General features: G+C 42.6%; 2 protein-coding genes across 24 annotated transcripts in view; one reads left to right on the forward strand and one right to left on the reverse strand.

Moving 5' to 3' along the window:
• The window catches only part of Kiaa2012 (KIAA2012 homolog), a 136518-nt gene that overhangs the window by 93785 nt on the left and 23901 nt on the right, over window positions 1-18832 (forward strand). For 13 of the 23 annotated variants that reach the window (XM_087567278.1, XM_087567287.1, XM_087567279.1 and 10 more), the window contains 8 exons: window positions 3148-3238; window positions 5187-5349; window positions 5910-6024; window positions 7743-8071; window positions 8881-9083; window positions 9842-10014; window positions 10680-10899; window positions 13164-16882. In XM_087567278.1, the coding sequence (XP_087423404.1) occupies window positions 3148-3238; window positions 5187-5349; window positions 5910-6024; window positions 7743-8071; window positions 8881-9083; window positions 9842-10014; window positions 10680-10899; window positions 13164-13302 (1433 nt within the window). In that variant the 3' untranslated portion in view covers window positions 13303-16882. 23 annotated transcript variants of the gene reach the window in all.
• Sumo1 (small ubiquitin-like modifier 1) overlaps window positions 16524-18832 on the reverse strand; it is a 29944-nt gene continuing 27635 nt past the window's right edge. The window contains exon 5 of the mRNA NM_001009672.1: window positions 16524-17371. Coding sequence (NP_001009672.1) covers window positions 17303-17371 — 69 coding nt within the window. The 3' untranslated portion in view covers window positions 16524-17302. The remainder of the gene's footprint in view (window positions 17372-18832) is intronic.

Here is an 18832-nt window from a genome sequence, read left to right on the forward strand (position 1 = left end):
GGGAGCAAGTCAATAAAAGCCCCCTTCCATGGCTTCTGCATCAGCTCCTGCCTCCAGGTTCCTGCTCTATTTGAGTTCTTGCCTGAGCTACCATTAATAGACTATGCCTCAGGATATTTAAACCAAATAAACCATGATGTGTCACCATAGCAGTAGAAACCTAACTAAGACATCATTGCACCTAAAAATCCAAAGAATTCTTAAATGTGACTGATGATGTTTTCGTAGTTTTCAAGTTCTCAATTGTTTTACGATGGTGACTTTTGATTATAATTAGTTAATATGGCCTTTAAATGTCATTTAAATTATAGATTCTACTCTATTTCTTAAATTCCCTTCTTTTAATTTATGCTCTGAAAATTGGGCCACTTGGTCCAATGGTGTTGATTTTGCTGCCTGCTCCTGTCGTGGTTTCTTGTGTCTCATGGCTTTTCTGTTTCCTGTTGTTATTCAGTTCTTGAGTCTAGAGACTTAATCAGATTCAGGTTTTGTTGTTCCATTTGGAAAGGCCAGTTCTGTGTCCCTTAGGACACAGAATGTTCACTTGTCTCTTTACAATGCCAGTAGTTAGAGATCATCAGTCCTGGGACTGGCAAAAATAATGCCATATGGAATTCTATCAATGCTTCCTCAATTCCTAGTTGGGAAATTCTGACACAGAGTTCCCCTTATTCAATGGTATAGTTCACATAGGGAGGGAGGACAGTTGGTCAGTCTCTCCCTTTATGGATCAGTTTTCAGTGATGGTTCCCCATCAGCCCCCGAAAGAGATCTCATTTTCAGAGTATCTTTGCAAATTATTAACTTGTGGACTTTTACATGGAAAAAATAAGTTTAAAACAATATATGAAGAGTGATTTCATTTGAATAACTAAAATAGACATGAATAAATATAATCTTCTATATAACCGTGGATATAGCATTCACAGACAATAAGAGCTACTGTCATAGAGATGGCAATACTAAACAGGGTGTAGTGGCCTTTGGGACCAGCCTGAGGCACCTACCAAGCTTCTTTTTTTCTTTTACTATTTTTATTTCATTTTTTATTTAGTTTGGTCTTTTGTTTCTTGTTTTGTTTTGTTTTTGTTTTTTTTGTTTTCAAGACAAGGTGTCTTTGTGTAGCTTTGGCAGTCCTGGACCTCCATCTGTAGACAAGGCTAGCCTTGAACTCACAGAGTTCTGCCTCTGCCTCTGAGTGCTGGGATCAAAGGTGAGCCACCACAGCCCAGCTGCAAGATTCTTTCTTCAGAAAGAAAGGAAGAAGGAAAGAAAGACAGACAGTGACCCATAAATTAATCTATCAGTTTGAAGCAATCATAAAAGTCCCATCAGATGGACTGACACATGCTTTCAATCCCACACTTGGGAAGCCGAAACATGAAGACTAAATTCCAGGCAAGCCTGGGCTACATAGTGAGACCAAAAAGCAATTCTATCACAGGGACACCTGTCTTGTGAGAGGCTTAGTGTAGCACCCTCAGTGGGTTAATTGCTACAAGGACAGATTGTTATAAATCAAACTGCTTCCCTGGCTTGCTCTCTTGATGCATAACACAACTGGCTCTTCTACAGTTCTCTACTTCTTCTCTTCCACAAATTTATTTATGATTCTTCCATAAATAAATACTCCATTTCTTTGCTGGGAAAATGTGAATCAAATATGTGAGAGTATTCAAATCTCACATAACTAAGTGGGAAGTCCATGGGTAGGTGAGTACACAAAGTTTTTGTTCTACACTCTGCATAGTTATATAGATGTCAAAAGTCAACGCCTAAATACCAAGTTATTTTTCTAAGGGAAAGAAACCCCCTTCTCTGGCTCACACACCCATTCAAAGATTCAATTCTGATCACGAACAGTGGAGTAACACCAGTGTAAGCCTCCACTTCTGGACAGTACAATTGCACCCTCTGGTGGTCATCTTGTGCTCTGTACCCAAGTTCAGAAAAATTTGTACAACGCAGGTTATGACTTCAGTGAGAATGTGTCATGTCCCATCCTGTCTTTCTTCCCTACTCCCAAGCAGCCATATTCAAAAAAGAAATTCCCACAAAGGTCATCTTGTCATGGAGATACCCTAGGTACTGTAATCATCTACTACTACCTGATAATATCACATACAGAAAGCAAAAGAAACTGTCAGGCACATTCCTCAGTCACATTGACATTAATAGTCTCTCCCCACTCCAAAGCCTGGAGGTGATGTATAAGAGTATCACCTGAATGTGTGAGAATGGCAAGGGGGAACCCAGTTGCAAGGGAGCCCTGGCAGGTAGGGGAACATGATCAACTAAACACTGGAGGATGCTTGACCATGGTATTAGAAGGTTGGCAGTGTGATGTGCATAAGCCTCCCCCATAAGGATAACACTGTTTAAAGCAGTTTATTTTTAGTGTTAGGTTTCAAGAAAACAAGATTAAATCTTCTAATCTAACATAATATTCTCTTGTCTATTTTTTCCTCCAATCTGCAGCCATCTAGATTTTTGTGATTGTTGTTTGATTTTTGAGATGGTCTGAATGTTAGCACTGGCTGGCCTGGAATATGAGGCAATCTTTCTGTCTCCTCTAGATTTTAATGAATTCTCGAGGTTTTCTATAGTCTTATTTTTTGTTATTCAATAAATACTTTCCATATTTTAAGTAGTTATCTTTTTAGCCATAACTTTCTTTCCTTTCCTATGACTGGTACTAAGGTTTGAACACAGAGAGAAAGAAGTTCTACCTCTGAGTTATTCCTAGCCCTTACCTATAATTTTAAGTACCATAGTCATGTATAAGTCACTTCCAAAGTCTGTTAAACAACTATCTCTAATTTATCATTGCCAACAAATAAAATAAATAAGTTTTTATAAAAGTTGACTTGTACTTTTAGATTGTTTCCACTGGTAAATACCCAGGTGAGAGTCCTGATTAAAGGCTAAAATAGTTTTCTGGGTCTAGACGTATACTGTCCTATCACTTTCCCAAGGATATTTTAGTAAGTTTAATGTCTCTTGCCACAAGCCAGCCTGGTCCCCAAACAGGTTTGTCACTCTCATCTGCATTGCTCACAGCTTAGCATAGACATTTTCTCTTGCCTGATTCCCTTCCAGGGAAAATACCTGGGTCATTGGCTGATGGAGGATTCTCTGTTCTCACAGACCCAGAACCAAGGAATGTGACCTTTGAACCCCTCAGCACTTCCCTGGCCGAGGACAACCAGCCCTCTGAGGCTGACACCTTAAAAAACATGTAAGTGTGCAACTTGTAGTGACTTGGACGTTTGTTTTCATTAATGTGCTTTCTGGATTCTGTTGGTTGGTGTTGGTTTAGTTTCGTGAGATAACATGCAGGCAGTTGGGTTTAAAGGAAAGAGGTCCCTGGGTAGAGTGCCCATTGATAAGTGAGCTGCTTAGGTTTGGGTGGGGTGGTAAATTTTAACCATCTAGAAGCAGCTTTTTTGTGTGTCCATGCACCTGAGGTTAACTGAGACTCTGGAAGGCTTTGGACCATCAACTTACCCTGATTCCTCTCTACAGAGTTCATTAACCCTAGGTAGAATAAAGTTGGCCAGACACCATTGTGGCTTCTTCTCATCCCTGCCAACACAGGAACACCTTCCTGTGTGCTTATTATGAGCTCATTGGCCAATCCCAGGCAGCCTGGCACCCTTTGTCCCCAGTCTCCTTTGGTTGTGCCTTCGCTGTAGACGTCTTTGCTACCAGCTGCAGCTAGACCATACTGTGGATTCCAAGAGCCGGGGTTGACTTGAGACCAGCAGTTTTGATCTAAGAGAAGACTCACTTAAATAAAAAGGCTAGGGGAGGAGGGGGCCTTGACCATCAAGGTAGCCATGAAAGAGTTGGGTTTGTTTTTTTTTTAAATATTCTATCCCTTTTCCCTTGACATATTTTAAACAGGTTATTACAACTCTTCTTCCCCTAGCCAAAACCAATAAAATAATCAAATAATTTTTTCATCAAGAGAATAATAAAAAGGATAAGACACTCCACAAATTTCATTATAGTTTTTGTGACTAAAATTCAGATTTAACAAGATTCCTAAATGAGAAAAAGAAAAGCAGCAATGTAGTCAGGTCTGTGGTGTTCATTTGCGGCCTACTTGTTCCTTAGGGGAAAATAGAAGTTTTCCTAGCACTAAATTCTAACCCAGACTTCTGTGAGTTTTTATAGAGTGACATTGAGTGATTTAAAGACTCGTGTATTTACAGGAAATTCCATCTACCTCATTCAACAAATATTTTTTAAGTTTCCACAGTACAGCCCTGGGATAGCACACTGCAGTGAATACATTTATTTGACTAAAAAGAAAAAGACTAGGCCCAACACCCAGCAGGCACACAGCATACCTGCAGCTCTCCTTGCAACCCCCAGGCATAGGCCAGTGACAGCAATGACAACTGGGACACATAAGACAGAGCACCCATGGGGTTGGGGATTTAGCTCAGCGGTAGAGCACTTGCCTAGCAAGCGCAAGGCCCTGGGTTCAGTCCCTAGCTCCGAAAAAAAAAGAAAAGAAAAGAAAAAGGAAAGACAGAGCACCCATGACCTTGTAGTAGCTGAATCCAATTAAGAATGAAACTCAGGGATGTCAAAGGAATGACTGGGACAGCTGCATATTTCCGAGATCATCTCTCTGAAAGGCCACTTTTCCTTTTCCAGCCAAGCCTTTGAGAGAAGACATTTCAGTTGTGTGGTTTTATTGTTAATTAAAGGCATAGAATGTGAGCATGATCTGACTGTGCCACGTTGTCCCATTAGTTGATCTCCAGGGTTGATTCAGTTGATCTGACTGGCTAGGTGGGTGTCCCCTTCCTCCTTCACTGTTTCATGTATATCCCTCCCCAAGCTGCCAGCTTCATTACTGACAACACCTTTAACCCAAGAGAGGAGAGCCTGTTCTTCTTTGGTCAAGGGCATCCAGGAGACACACTTGAATTTCCCTGCTAAAACCTCCAAACAAGCTCTCAAAGGTGTGAACATACAATGAAAAGAAGCAAACTATTTTCCAACTGTCCATGTTTTAGGGCTTACCTTAAGTATCCCCCAAACCCAGAGTGAAGACCACCATCTCCCTTATGCAGGAACAAGGTACCTGCACACATCACATATCACGTGCTCTCTTCACCCCCACTTGGCTTCCTGCATTCAACTCATCTGCTGGCTTGCTCTTTTCAAAGGGACAGAGATTACAACGTGCACCACCTGCACAGAGGACCTCTAGAACATGAGCCTGCATTCCAAAAGAAGTTGGATTCTGAGAATACATCTCTTCTTCCAAGAAAAAAGAAGAAAAGGAGACCAAAATTGATCCATCAGAAGATTCTAGTTGCCATCCACCATGTGAGTGTGAGAATGGAGAATCTGGCCCAGAAGCCCTGCCTGGACCCCTCCCAGGCTCCTTGTAGATGTCTGCAGGTTGCTAAATAGATAAGAGCACCTGACTAGAGGGGCAGTGAGGGCTGAGGTCCAGTGATGGTCTGCTCACCAGGCCCTGCCCCTTCCACTAGGCTGCATCTTCCTGAAGAACAAGGGCCCCATTGCCAAACAATAATGCAAGTGGGTAACTATGGCCCCACTCTGCCATCTTCTTTTAGGGGGTACCCCCATGTTGTTCCCATCCCAGAGGGAGAGGTGAAGGCTGGTATGGCTCCTGATGCCTGCCTGGGCTCTTGGTAAAGTTAGCACAGGATGCAACATCGAATAAAGTCGACTACGACTTTAGTTAGTTGATCAACAGCGGCAGCACTGTCTCACAAACATGAAACAGCTTCCTTTGCTTCAAGCTCTGCAGACCATGACTTAACCTCAAAAAAGAAGGCCACCAAGGCCTGTTCTTACTCTTTCTCATCTAAAATTATTCCTATATGTATTACAGTCCTCTTCCTAAATTTCTTCCTTAGGGAAGGGATTTGGTTGACAAAGCTAAGAGGAAAAAGAGAACCAAGACACACCAAGCCAAAGCTCCTAAGAAAGAGAGGGAAGGAAGGGGCCTGAGGCAAGCAGAGGCTGCAGGAGGTAAGCAGATATGCCTGTGAGGAACAGCCTGTGAGGGCCGGAAGTGTGTATGAAGCATTAACAAATTGCATACTTAGGCTTGGATACCATACCCGGGGTTTTATATTATACACATTCGATATGTGTGTGAATGTCCTGACAGACAGGAGATGGCTCCTAGGGTCAAGCTTAGCCTGAGTACCTGGCTATGCTGGCTCTGCAGCCAAATTTCAGAGCAGTTGTGTCAGTGAACATGGACAGAGGAAACCAGGGCTGAGCGGAGACCTGGGAGGATCACGAGAGGAGACGGTAACGGCATTGAGTGAAAACCATGCTATTTGGGTACCTAACAGGGGATAAGTAAGTGACATCAGCGTAAAGGTGGACTGACCCAGGGACCCATGAGTCCCAATGCACATTACTGCTGCCATTACAAGCTAATAACTACAGGCTAAGAGCTGTAATTTGAAAAGCTGAAATGCAAAATGTCCCCAAGTCTAAAACTCCCTGAACTTCAACAAGATGTCACAAGTAGATTCTATACCTGACCTCACTGAAAATACTGTAAAGGGTTCATGATCACTCTAAGTCGGGTCTTGAAGTGTATTTGACCTACAGTTTTATTTTGAGTCTGTATAAAACCCCTTGCTGCTTTAAGAAAAACATATAAAATTACCTTTAGGCTGAGGGCCAAAAATGTATATGAAGCATTAACAAATTGGGTACTTAGGCTTGGATCCCATCCCCAGGATTTTATATTATACACATTTTATACATTTATAAATATTCTAAAACCAGATATTATCCCCAATCTGAAATGCTTCTTGTCCCAAACATCTCAGGAGGAAGATGCTCAGGTATTGCGAGCATTGAGAAAGGGAATCTGACTGCTTCTCACACCTCCCAGTTCTGCACCTTACAAAGACCTCAGATGCCTCCGAAAGTCCCATTAGCCTAAACTTCACACCTACCTTTGTTGCTCCCAAGGTTTGAAGACCCTTTAAACAGACCACACTTGTGTGGGCAACATTAGATACATCCCTAGAGGTCCATCTGGTTTTAAAGTTTGTTTTTTAAACTCCTGCTGAATCTACATTTGTCTAGCCCTTAGCATTGGCAGGAATAAGAAAAACAAATGCCCTTGCCCCTCAGATAATTAAACTTCACCCAGTTAGAGCTGTGACCTCAGGGCAGGACTTCTCCGTGTGCTGAAATTCTCCCCTGGAGTCCTGCCCCTTTGTAGGCCAGGGTGAGCTGGGGCCTTTGTTTGCTTCTGGGACTGGGATTGACCCTAAGGCCCCACTTACTAAGCGTGTGTTCTGCCACTTAACCGCATCCCAGCAGACAGGCGACCTTTGCAGTAGTAAGGTTCTGCTGAGGGATTGGATCTTTATTGATCTAAATATATTGTTGCACTGCTTGTCTCGAATCATTACAATACAGATGCTATTCACCCAGAATGTGGGAGGATTCAGGAATATGCACCCCAACTTATCCTACTGTGTGCTGAATCTTAAAAGCTGTTAAGGAGCTGGTGTGGTGGCACACTCCTCTAATGCCGGCATTTAAGAGGCAGATATATAAGGTTCTCTGTGAGTTTGAGGCCAGTCTGGTGTATATAGAGTTCCGAGACACCCTGAGCTACATAAAGAGACCCTACCTCAGAAAAAAGTTAATAAACAGAATCAGAGGTCGTACTTCTACTCAGCCACACCCTCTGTCCCAATTGTTTCCCCCAGGAAAGCCAAAGCACTCAAAAACTAAAAAGAAGTCAGACCTGACTCCAAATGAGCAGGAACTGGGAACCAAAGTGAAGAGGACGCATAAAGAAAGGAATATGGAGCTGGCAGCAGGGCTCAGCACGTCAGACAGCACCGACTCCAAGGAAGCCGGTGGCACCTCACATCGAGGGCTCCTCCGCCCACACTCTGCCGCTGGGCGACTACACTCACGCTCTGCCAAGTGGCTTTCTCTTGAACTTGATGCTCTGGATAGTCAGGTTGCAATAGATGGAAGGTTATCACGCTCCCAGGCCACGGACGTCACTAGTGATGTGGAATCTGAGGAGGTAAGAAGCCATGGAGACCCTTCCAAGGTCTGGGCAGGAGTTCTCACCAGGGAAGTTCTGTCCTCACTTGGCAGAACTGCAGATGTAAAGGAAATGTCCCTAAGTAGGCTGTAGTGTCTAGAACAGCCACATCACATGGTGGTCTCACATGTTCTCCTTTGATGCCTTCTGACCCTACTTAGAAGCCAGACCAAATCAAAGACACAAGGAAAAAGGCTTCAGCTGTCTGAAGTGGGCAAGGCATTCTGTGATGCCCCACATTGCCAGGGAACTTATCCAACTCTAAAGAGTAGGAGGCCGGGGCTGGAGAGCCATCTCTCCAGCCCGAGTCTAACTCTTCTATAGCCAGACTGCATCTAGTAAAATAGTCTCTTATCAGGAGCCTGCCCTCCAGCCTAGCTTTAAACTCCCAAGTTTTTAAAGCTCCAGGAGCAGCTCCCTCCCAATTCCACCCAGAGATTTTCATTTGTTGCACCAGTTGGAGCTCTGGCATATTTTAAAGATCCCTGGGCAGTTCTGAAGCACAGCTCGGGTTGCAAAGGCCAGAACTTCTGATACCCTGGACATTATGTGGGCACCTCTGTTATCCCAGTGAGTACTGGACACAGCCCATGAGGAAGACTGTCTCAGAAAAGCTGTGCTCTTGACTGTAGGTCAGTCCAACCCCATAGCCAGGCAAGCAGAAGCAGATTCTGCCACTCAGGCGGTAGTGTGGAGTGAACTTTAGGATTCCATCTCTGACTAGAAAAAGGCCTGTCTGGGCTGCAGCTGGCTCTGTCCCTTACACTGATAACACTCTGGTCTCTTAGGACCTCCAGGATAAGAAGCAGCAGCAGAAGGCTTCTCAGGACAGAATTCGAATACAGAATGCAGAAATGAGGTGGAAGGCGGTGGAGCAGGGGAGAAGGGAGCAGGAGGAGCTGATCCGGCTCCATTGGGAGCAGCTGGAGAAAGCAGAGAAGATGAATGAGGAGCTGGAGTTGGAGCATCAAAGGCGCACTGAGGAGATCCGGTGGGCCAGCAGCCCAGAGACACAAGGCAGGGCAAACCTTTACCAGGGGCGCAGCTCAGTGCTAGGCTCATGACCTGACACCAAGTCACAGGGACAGCCTGGACCAGAGATAAAATTAAGATACTGTCTTGATCACGTATGTGGGTTACTCAAGATAGATGCTTATGGGGAATTCCTGGAAAAGCTTTAAGATTCGGCCCAGTCTATCAAGCTCCTCCCACAGTCTGCACTGTACTGGGCCTTTCACCTGTCTTCACTCTAACTTTACAACCCCATGAGGCAAGAATTTCAAAATCTACACTTTAGGAAAACATTGTTTAAAAGAACAGAAAAGAGGGGGCTGGAGAGATGGCTCAGAGGTTAAGAGCACTGACTGCTCTTCCAGAGGTCCTGAGTTCAATTCCCAGCAACCACCTGGTGGCTCACAACCATCTGTAATGGAATCCGATGCCCTCTTCTGGTGTGTCTGAAGACAGCTACAGTGTACTCATATACATAAAGTAAAATACATTAAAAACAAACAAACAAAAACAAAAGACAGTGCAGAGAATTTAAGGCTCTTAAATCCTGGGCAACAGTGCTAAGCTGAAACTTCTAGGTTTCTTTCTAGGCCTCTCTTGCCTCTCTGCCCTTCAATCCAGAATGTAGAAAACCTGTTCTCTAAAGGGGCACTTCCTGGGGCCAGAAGGCTATAGAGTTAAGTGTCAGTTGTTGAAGCCAGTGTTCTGCCATTCCTCTGATACCTCCCGTGTTCTCAGCCTAAGAAAGCAGAGACTGGAGGAAGAACGGCAGCAGCAGGAGGAAGCAGAGAGAAAACGAAGGCTCCAGTTGCAGGCAGCCCGGGAGAGAGCCCGGCAACAGCAAGAGGAGCTCCGCAGGAAACTGCAAGAAATGCAGAGAAAAAAGCAGCAGGAGGAGGCAGAGAGGGCTGGTGAGAGAATTCCTGAGCTTTTTGTATCTCCCATCCCTTGGACAGAAAATATTTTAAACCCACTTTAAGCAATTTTATTCCTATCCTAGGCCTTAGTGCACAAGGCACTCCATGTATAGGCTAAGTGTTGTTCCAGAATGATAATTACATCTAGCTATCGTGGGTTGAAATAAAGGGATGGAACGCGAATGGAAGACTCAGGTGGAAACAATCACAGGGTAGGACTACTGCTTCAATAATTGCCCTTGTCAGCTCAAACCTCTCTAGTTGCTCCCTTCCTCTTGCAGGCAGAGACAATCACACATCTCTGAGAGGCTCAGACACACCTTCAGGTGTGGATCAGATAATCTTCCAGCATACTTCTCAGGATGAGGGTTCAGCAGATGATGCTGTGTCAGTTCCTGGTGTTTCCTCTAGAGAGACCAGTTAAGTAAGCACTCTCTAGATGCTCATCTGACTGACGCTCCTCCCTACAAACAGCACACTATGCTGTGAACTCAACAGACTCTGGGAAAATCTTCCCTAAGGTTTTTAAATGTCCAATGGTACTTTGACAGGGGACTTGGGTAGTAAACCCACAGAGGATCTAGCAGATTAAAAGGAGAGACCAAAAATATCAGCTGCTCTGATGATGCCTGCTGAGCCCAGCTCTTTCTGCTCTGCAGAGGCAGAGAAGCAGAGGCAGAAGGAACTGGAGCTGCAGTTAGCCGATGAACAAAAACGCCTGATGGAAATGGCTGAGGAAGAACGGCTGGAGTACCAGAGGCAGAAACAAGAAGCAGAAGAGAAAGCTAAGCAGGAGGCTGAGGAAAGGAGGAAACAGGAAGAGGAAGCAGCAAAGCTAGCTTTGGAAGAAGCCACAAAACTAGCCCAGGAGCAAATCAGGTACTGGTACTGAGGGGGTTGGGGGGAGGGGAACAGACTGCTGTCAGGGATTGTTCTGAGGCTTGAAGGCCCAGTGCCAATGCTGACCACTGCCTTTAAGCTCGAAATTCTCTCAACCCCTACAACATGGCTAGAAAGACCAAAACACAGAGCCATTCTTCAGCTACAAACAGCGCAGGATCTATCTTGGTTTACGAAATTTGTATTGAAGCTTGATGGAAATTTAGAGATCATTTATCTTGATCTTCTGGTTTACAGATAAAAGCGAATCCCAAATCAAAATAAACCACACAAAAAAACAAAACACCAGGGCTGGGGTTGGGGATTTAGCTCAGTGGTAGAGCGCTTGCCTAGGAAGCGCAAGGCCCTGGGTTCGATCCCCAGCTCCGAAAAAAAAAAAAAAAGAACCAAAAAAAAAAAAAAAACAAAACACCAGGGCTAGTGTACAGCAGGGTGGTAGAAGCTGCATTGTTGCTGGATTTAACTCCCCAGTGAAAAAGAAGCAAGATCTCTACCAGGACCAATAAATGAGTTATGGCCAAAACCAAGACCATTATGCAAATTGTAGACTCTCGGAATTCAGAAGTAGGTACGTACATTCTAGGGTTAAGGATGAAGAGGTACTGAAAAGAAAACTGTTCCCTTTTTAAACTAGCAACAAAATGCTATGCAGAAACACTTTAAACTGTGACAGGAAGCTTATTTTAGATTGGTAGCTCAGAGCAAGGCTTCTGAAAAGGAATGTCATAAAGGGCGATATTTTATTTTATTAATTTTTAAAGATTTATTTATTTTAGTTATATTAATACACTTGCTATCTTCAGACACACCAGAAGAGAGCATCAGATCCCATTACAGATGGTTGTGAGCCACCATGTGGTTGCTGGGAATTGAACTCAGGACCTCTGGAAGAGAAGTCGGTGCTCTTAACCACTGAGCCATCTCCCCAGCCCAAGGGTGAGGTCTTAATAATAGAGTTAACCACACAAGAATGGAGATGAGTATTTCAGGAAACAACAGTAAGTGCACAGCGTGAGGAAAGCAATGAGACTCAATGCTGAATGAACATGAAGCCTTGCTGGAATGAGACTGAACAAGTGGTCCTTTGGATGAAGTCAGGGAGGCAGGCAGAGACCAAACCTAGTGAGTGTCGTATTAAGAGAAACTACACAAAGTTAACTTACCTGGGGCCAACAGCATTTTTCTTTTATCTGTTACAATCATAAAGCACTGAAAGGTAGCTGGGTGTGGTGGGTACAGGCCTATAATCCCAGCACTTGGGAGGCAGAAGCAAAAAGGCTCTTGGAAAACTACTGGGGGAGCTGCAGTAAGATTCTATCTCAAAACTGACAGAAGAGGTACAACCTCTGAAAGGTAGAGGGACAGCCTGGAAAATCATGTTTCCAACATGAAATGTAAACACTTCTCCCTTGAGTTATAATTTTCCACTAATTAAATTGAATCTATAATACTCTTTAAGAGGTTCAGAAAGAGAAGGCATCAAAACTCTCAAGACTTCTCATTAATCTGGAGTTGTTCCTTCCCTGGACTTTAACTGTTAGGGGAATTACAAAATAGAACACTGGAAGAATCCTAATTCAACTTCAACAGGGCAGGCATCATGTGTCATGACAGTAGTAGTGTGAAACAAAAAGCAAGCTACTAGAACACCGACTTTCCAAGAAAAACTGAGTTATTATGGAGGTACTGAAGTGATTATAGAAAACTAGTCCAGATAGCTGAGAAAAGGAAACCAAATAACTAAAGGAGCAGTGGGTCACAACACCAAGGACTAGAACTCAGTACCAACTATTTCATCTGCATCTTCAACATCTGTCCCTGTACTTTAACCACTCTGCTTCAAGTCACAAGCAAAAGAATCTACTTTAATCCCAGCAGTTAGAAAGCAGAGGGAGAGACAGATGGATCTCCATGAGTTCCCAGGCCAACTGGTCTGAACAGCAAGTTCCAGGACAGCCAAGGGTTACACTGATACTATCACAAAAAAGCAAAAAACTAAATAAGGCAAAGAAGCAAGTCTCTTCCAGCAACACGAGAACTGAAAATTATGTCTTTCCTTTTCCTTTTCTAACAGGAATCTCATGATGCTCCCAAATGCTCTTCCACTAAAACCCATAACCAACAGCCCAAATCCAATTACTACCCAACCCAAATCTAACACTCTACAGTGTTACTGGATGGTTACACTTACAGTACTGGATGGTTAATCATTTCTTGAATTGGGGGTGGGGTTGTCTCCTTAGGCAAAAAGCTGCTTTGGAGAAACACCTTCATTTCCATCAAGAACTCTCTAAGGAAGCCAGTGGTCTGCAGTGGACACAAAACATTTCCAGACCATGGGTCTACTCGTATTTCCAGTCCCTACAAACTCCCAAGCCATAAGGCTAGAAGAAACAGTAAGTTGAGAAGTGGTGACAGAAAAAAGCTATATTTGTATAATAAAGCTCTGGCCTGAGCTCCGTTAGTTCCACTCCACCTCAACCACCCTAGGACTTTCTTTACCCTGGAACCTCTCTATTCCCAGCACTCCTGCATTCCACATACTGACCCAATTAACTCTTCACCAACTTAAACCAGTTGTTTCCTTTAGAACTATATAATTTCAAAAGCCTTGGTATCTAGACTACCATTACATAGTTTCAGTTGGAGATACTAAGTCTTAGGATATTCTATGTATTTCAGTGTGTTCAAGAGTTGATGGTAAATAAAAACTGTCATGCAATAACTCTGGATAAGCTAAGAGTAGCTAATCACATCCCTCTATAAGGTAAAACGACAATTTCACCCTGAAAATCTAACACAAACTTCAAAGGCATGTTCAGAATCACTTGATAGAAGTTCAGCTGACCAAAATGAGCTGTTTTGTGAGGAAATTCTCTCAATCCTCAAAGTGCAGATCTAGAGCAGCATATGTGAGTACGGGAGCAACTGCTAGCGTGTAGCTGCTAAAGCTAAAACACTCTTCCATCATACCAGCCACAGTGAAGTTGCTGGGGACTACGTCTGCAAAGAAATAGAATGATTTTTTTTTCTCTTTTAAAAATTTATTTCATGTATGTGAGTACACCGTCACTGTCTTCAGACACACCAGAAAAGGGCATCGAATCCCCATTACAGATGGTATGAGTCACCATACGGGAGCTGGGAATTGAACTCAGGACCTCTAGAAGAGCAGTCAGTGCTCTTAACCACTAAGCCATCTCTCCAGCCTGAAACAAAACTATTTCATCACCTCAAACATTCCATCATTATTTTTGATCCTTGAGAACGAGATTTTATTCCCAACTATGCCTTGAAGAACCTACTCATAGAACTCTAATCATCCTATCAGAAGTCCCAAGTCATTTAACAGCTCTTTCAGTGTCTAACAATCATCTCTTAACGAAGCATTACAGGATGCTCATTAAGACTGTTAGAAATAAAATATAAAAGGATGCTAACTTAAGTAGTATTTGGTTTTGTGGTTTTGGTTGAGAAGGGATTTCTCTGTGAAATAGTCCTGGCTTTCCTTGAACTCCCTTGGTAGAAAAGACTGGCCTTAAATTCAGATACTTGCCTGCATGACAACCAAGGGACGAAAGATGTGTGCCACCATACCCAGCTTATTTTTCCCAACTTTTAATCCACACACACACACACACACACACACACACACACACACACACACACAAACTTATAAAGAGGTAAGTAGTTGGTCACCCCGTATCAATAGTAAAGTCAAAGACAAATGCTGGCGCTTGTCACTTTTATCCTTTTTACTCAGTCCTGGATTCCACAGAATGGCAGGGCCCACACCCAAGTTAGGAATTCCCACCTCAAACCTTTCTAGACACACCCAAAGGTCTCTCCAGAGTGATTTTAAATCTAGGCAAGTTGACAATGAAGACTTAATCATCACACTGTCCACATAAATTCCCTCTAATTCCTGTACAAAGCAAATACCTTGCATTTGTGGACTATTATTAGGGATTAATACTCACAAGGTATTTGCTTCCTCCATATAGAAATTACACTTCTTCATCCTAGAAATGTAGCTAATTTTCCATTCTATACTGCAGGAATTGAGTAACTTCTTGTTTCATGTAAAATAGAAATAAAATAGCCAGAGACAGGAGGAAGAGAGTGAAAAAAAAGAAAAAGACCTGTGAATTTAAGTGTCACCCCATTTTTCTGCTTGCCAACCCTACTTGCAGTCATTAATACTTAGCCAGACAATCAATACACACTCAAGAATCCACTTGCAAGGAAACTGCCACTGCTCATTTTATTTTTCTCCCTTCTTTTGCAAATCTAGGATGCTGCACTCATGCACCACATGGAGAGAAATTATTTCTACAACTTAACTCCACCACCAAATGCTGAGACTTCATTTAAAATGCAAACAAAATTATAATTCTTAACTATATAGTCATGAATTCTGGGCGGCTCAAATAACAGTTCTGTTACTTGATCTTGACAAATGATATAACTCAAAGATTTTCTACAATCAAATCGAAATTCCAGTTAATTTAAAATTATAATAGTAAATGCCAGGTGACAGTCTTAAAAACTCCACTTTAAAGCTAGGGTCAAATATAAGTTTCTCAAGGCAATATGCTTTTTGAGCAAGTTACCTGAGAAGGGTATGTAAGTTTTAACAGTTTATAAAATGCACATGCAATAGGTTTTACTTGCTGAAGTAGTCAGTGGCACTATACTTGGATACCATAAAACTGGATGTATACGTATATAAATTCTGAGTCATTGAGACTTAAAAAGTACTCTAAGAGGAAAAAAATAAAACCAGTAATATCCTATATTCTTTCCCCCCTAATTGATTAGAATAATAAATACAAGAAGCCAATCACTGGGCAAGAAGGAGGTCCGAGAGAGGAAGAGGGAAGGCAGGCAAGGACTTTGCTTTTGGGCTACAGGAGCAAGGCAGACAAGACGTAGGAGGAGGTCAGAGGCTGTTAGTTCATGTGGCGGATCCACTAGGATGCACTACAGAAGATTTCAAACACAGAAGAGTTGATAAATTTAGGATACTAGGTCCTATGCCCAGCTATCTGCCGATTCTAAACTAAGATTGATGTCTTCCTTCTCAGGGCTATTCAACTGAGTTCCAGGGAAAGGTAACCTCGGCAGAATGTGGGTTTTCGAGGACGGGCCCCAGCTAGCTGCAGAAATTTGGGAGTGCTGAGCTGGTTTGGCAGCAGCCAGCGGCAGGGTGGAGAGCGATTTTGGAGCTCTGGAGAAGCAGAGCCAGCCTTGGTGGGACAGGCTCTGGCAATAGGGAAAACATGTGGTCTTGAGATCAGTACCCGGCTGGGAACAGACCAAGACCTCTGGCGGGTGCTTAGCCAGTGATAGCCAGGATTGTTTTTTTAATATTACACACTACAGGAATAGCACAATCTAAAGATATAACAGTAAGTTTTTTAAAAGGAATTTAGCTAGTAACCATAACTAAATTCTTGATTCAGAAGGCATTCTAGAAACTTTAATACTTCAAAGCCATTAAGTCATTACTGCACAGTGCTAAAGAAATACTCATGCAAGAAAATCCTATCTGGGGCATTTTTACTTTCCTCCCTACATGGCTAAAATAAAAGGAGCTTTAGTACGGTTTTTACAAATATTGTTTATTTTAATGAAGCTGGTACAGATGATGTCCCTTGAAAACCCATGTCCCAGGCCAAAAAGTACAACAGAATCAAAAGGAGCAGTGTCTGTTGCGTACACTTCTGTATGAGTAACTTTATTATTAACTGCTGATGAAGATTAGAACTTTCCTGGGATCTTCTGACAATACTGTCTTGCTCAAGACACTTTCTTTCTCTCCAGTGAAGCCACTTTTGGAGTTAGCTGTTACTCTCACTGTATCTGTTACCTTGACTACAAACATGATGTTCTTCTTTTGGTCCAGACCCTCAGATTTTAAAAGTAGCTTCAAGCTGAGAAAAGGTCATTTTCCACAGTTCGGTTCTCTGAAAAATCTCCATCTCCCACTGAAAATCATAGTCCAGGAGTGAAGCAACCACATACCGGAACTGCAGGGCCATTGAAAGGTCACAGGGAAGCTCCCATTAGTCGATCCTTTTATCATCACAACCCTGAAAATGCACAGTCCTGGAAAGGGTGGCCTCTCTGTGTGCACACATGAAATCTCTTAAAGGAAGAAGGGCAATGTTAAGGGAGCTGAGGTCTGATCACCAAAAATCAGCACAACAAAAACAACCAATAATGAATATTGAACACTAGAATTCAGATTACCAGATGTTCTAAGAGATGGAGTGCCAGTATTCAATTTTCATTTTGAACACCACATTACAAAAGAACTATTTTTAAAAATAAAAAAGGATTGAGGGAAAAGGAAAAAATAAAAAATAAAAAGAATTATCTAAACCGTCGAGTGACCCCCCGTTTGTTCCTGATAAACTTCAATCACGTCTTCTTCCTCCATTCCCAGCTGGAAGAAAAGAAAAACATGTTACTACTAGACTATAAAAGCATTATTGTTGTATTAGCTGCAATTATATGGCCACTATTTTAAGGTAAAGGAAAAAATGTCATCTATAATTAATAAGCCTCTAAAATTGAAAACCTGGGCAGTTTAAGTAAGAGGATAAGGAGTCCAAGTCCCTCTTCAGTTAATTCCAAACCAGCTTTGGCTACATAAGATTGTCTCAAAAACCTGGAGAAAGACAGGCATGGTGGTGTGTTCTAACCCCAGTACTTAAAAGGCAGAGGCAGGCAGATAGCTCTCTGTGAGTTTGAGGCAGCCTGTCTACATTGTGAGCTCCAGGAGAGCCCAGACTACATAGTGAGTCCCTGACTCAAGAAACTTAAGAGGAACAACAACGACGACAACAACAACAACAAAAATCCAAAAGCAAAAAAAAAAAAAAAAAAAAAAAAAAAAATCCAAAAGCAAACAAAAAATAGTACTTGGACAGCATGTACAAACCCATGAGATTGTTCTAGCACAGACTAGACGGGAAGGAAATGGGGGAGGGAGCAGAGCAGGGAGAGGGGAGGGGAAGAGAAGAGAGGGGGCGGAAGGGGAAGGATGAGAGGGAAGAAAGGGGAAGGGAGGGAATGGGGAAAGGGGGAAGAAAGTTAAGAAGGGGAAAGGGGAAGGGGAGATATAGGAGAAATAGAGGGGGGACACAGGAGGAAAATGATGAGAAAGGGAAATTAGGGGGAAGGAAAGGGAGGGGAAAGGGGGAAAAGGGGAAGAAGGAAGGGAAGGGAAAAGAAGGGGAGAGAAAGGGAAAGGGGAAAAGGGAAAAAGAAAGGGGAACAGAAGAAAGGCAAGATAAGGGGAGGAAAAGGAAAAGAGAAGGAAGACACACGCACAAGGTCTTTTCCTACTGTTTTGTCTACTCAATTATTCTTTTACTCCTAAAACAATTTCACACTCCAGTTTATTTATTCTATAACACAAATATTTTAGCAACCTTTAAAGTCCATGAAAAAATGTTAATAGTTCAATGGTATATTTTCTAAAACACATTTTTTAGATGTAACTGATACTCACATTTAAAAAAGAAAGAGGGTTCCAAATATAGTTTTAGTTGGATAAATGCTGCCTGCCCTGAGGATCCATTCCTAAGTGGAATTTTGTCATCTACAATTCCCTCTGGCATCTAATTTGTGGTTTGTTTTTGTTGTTTTGTATTTTGAAAAGGGCTTCTAACCCTTGCTTTTCTAGAATCATTCATAGCCTCAAATTTACAGAGTTCCACCTGCCTCTGCAGTGCTGGAATTAAAGCTTGCATCCTAATTTGTCTTTTTTTTTTTTCTCTCTTTTTCTTTTTTTGGAGCTGGGGACCGAACCCAGGGCCTTGCGTTTGCTAAGCAAGCGCTCTACCACTGAGCTAAATCCCCAACCCCCTAATTTGTCTTAATAGTGAGCTTCTAACACAGA

This window comes from Rattus norvegicus, chromosome 9 (genome assembly GCF_021556685.1).
Source record: "Rattus norvegicus strain SHRSP/BbbUtx chromosome 9, alternate assembly SHRSP_T2T, whole genome shotgun sequence".
Classification (NCBI taxonomy): domain Eukaryota; kingdom Metazoa; phylum Chordata; class Mammalia; order Rodentia; family Muridae; genus Rattus; species Rattus norvegicus.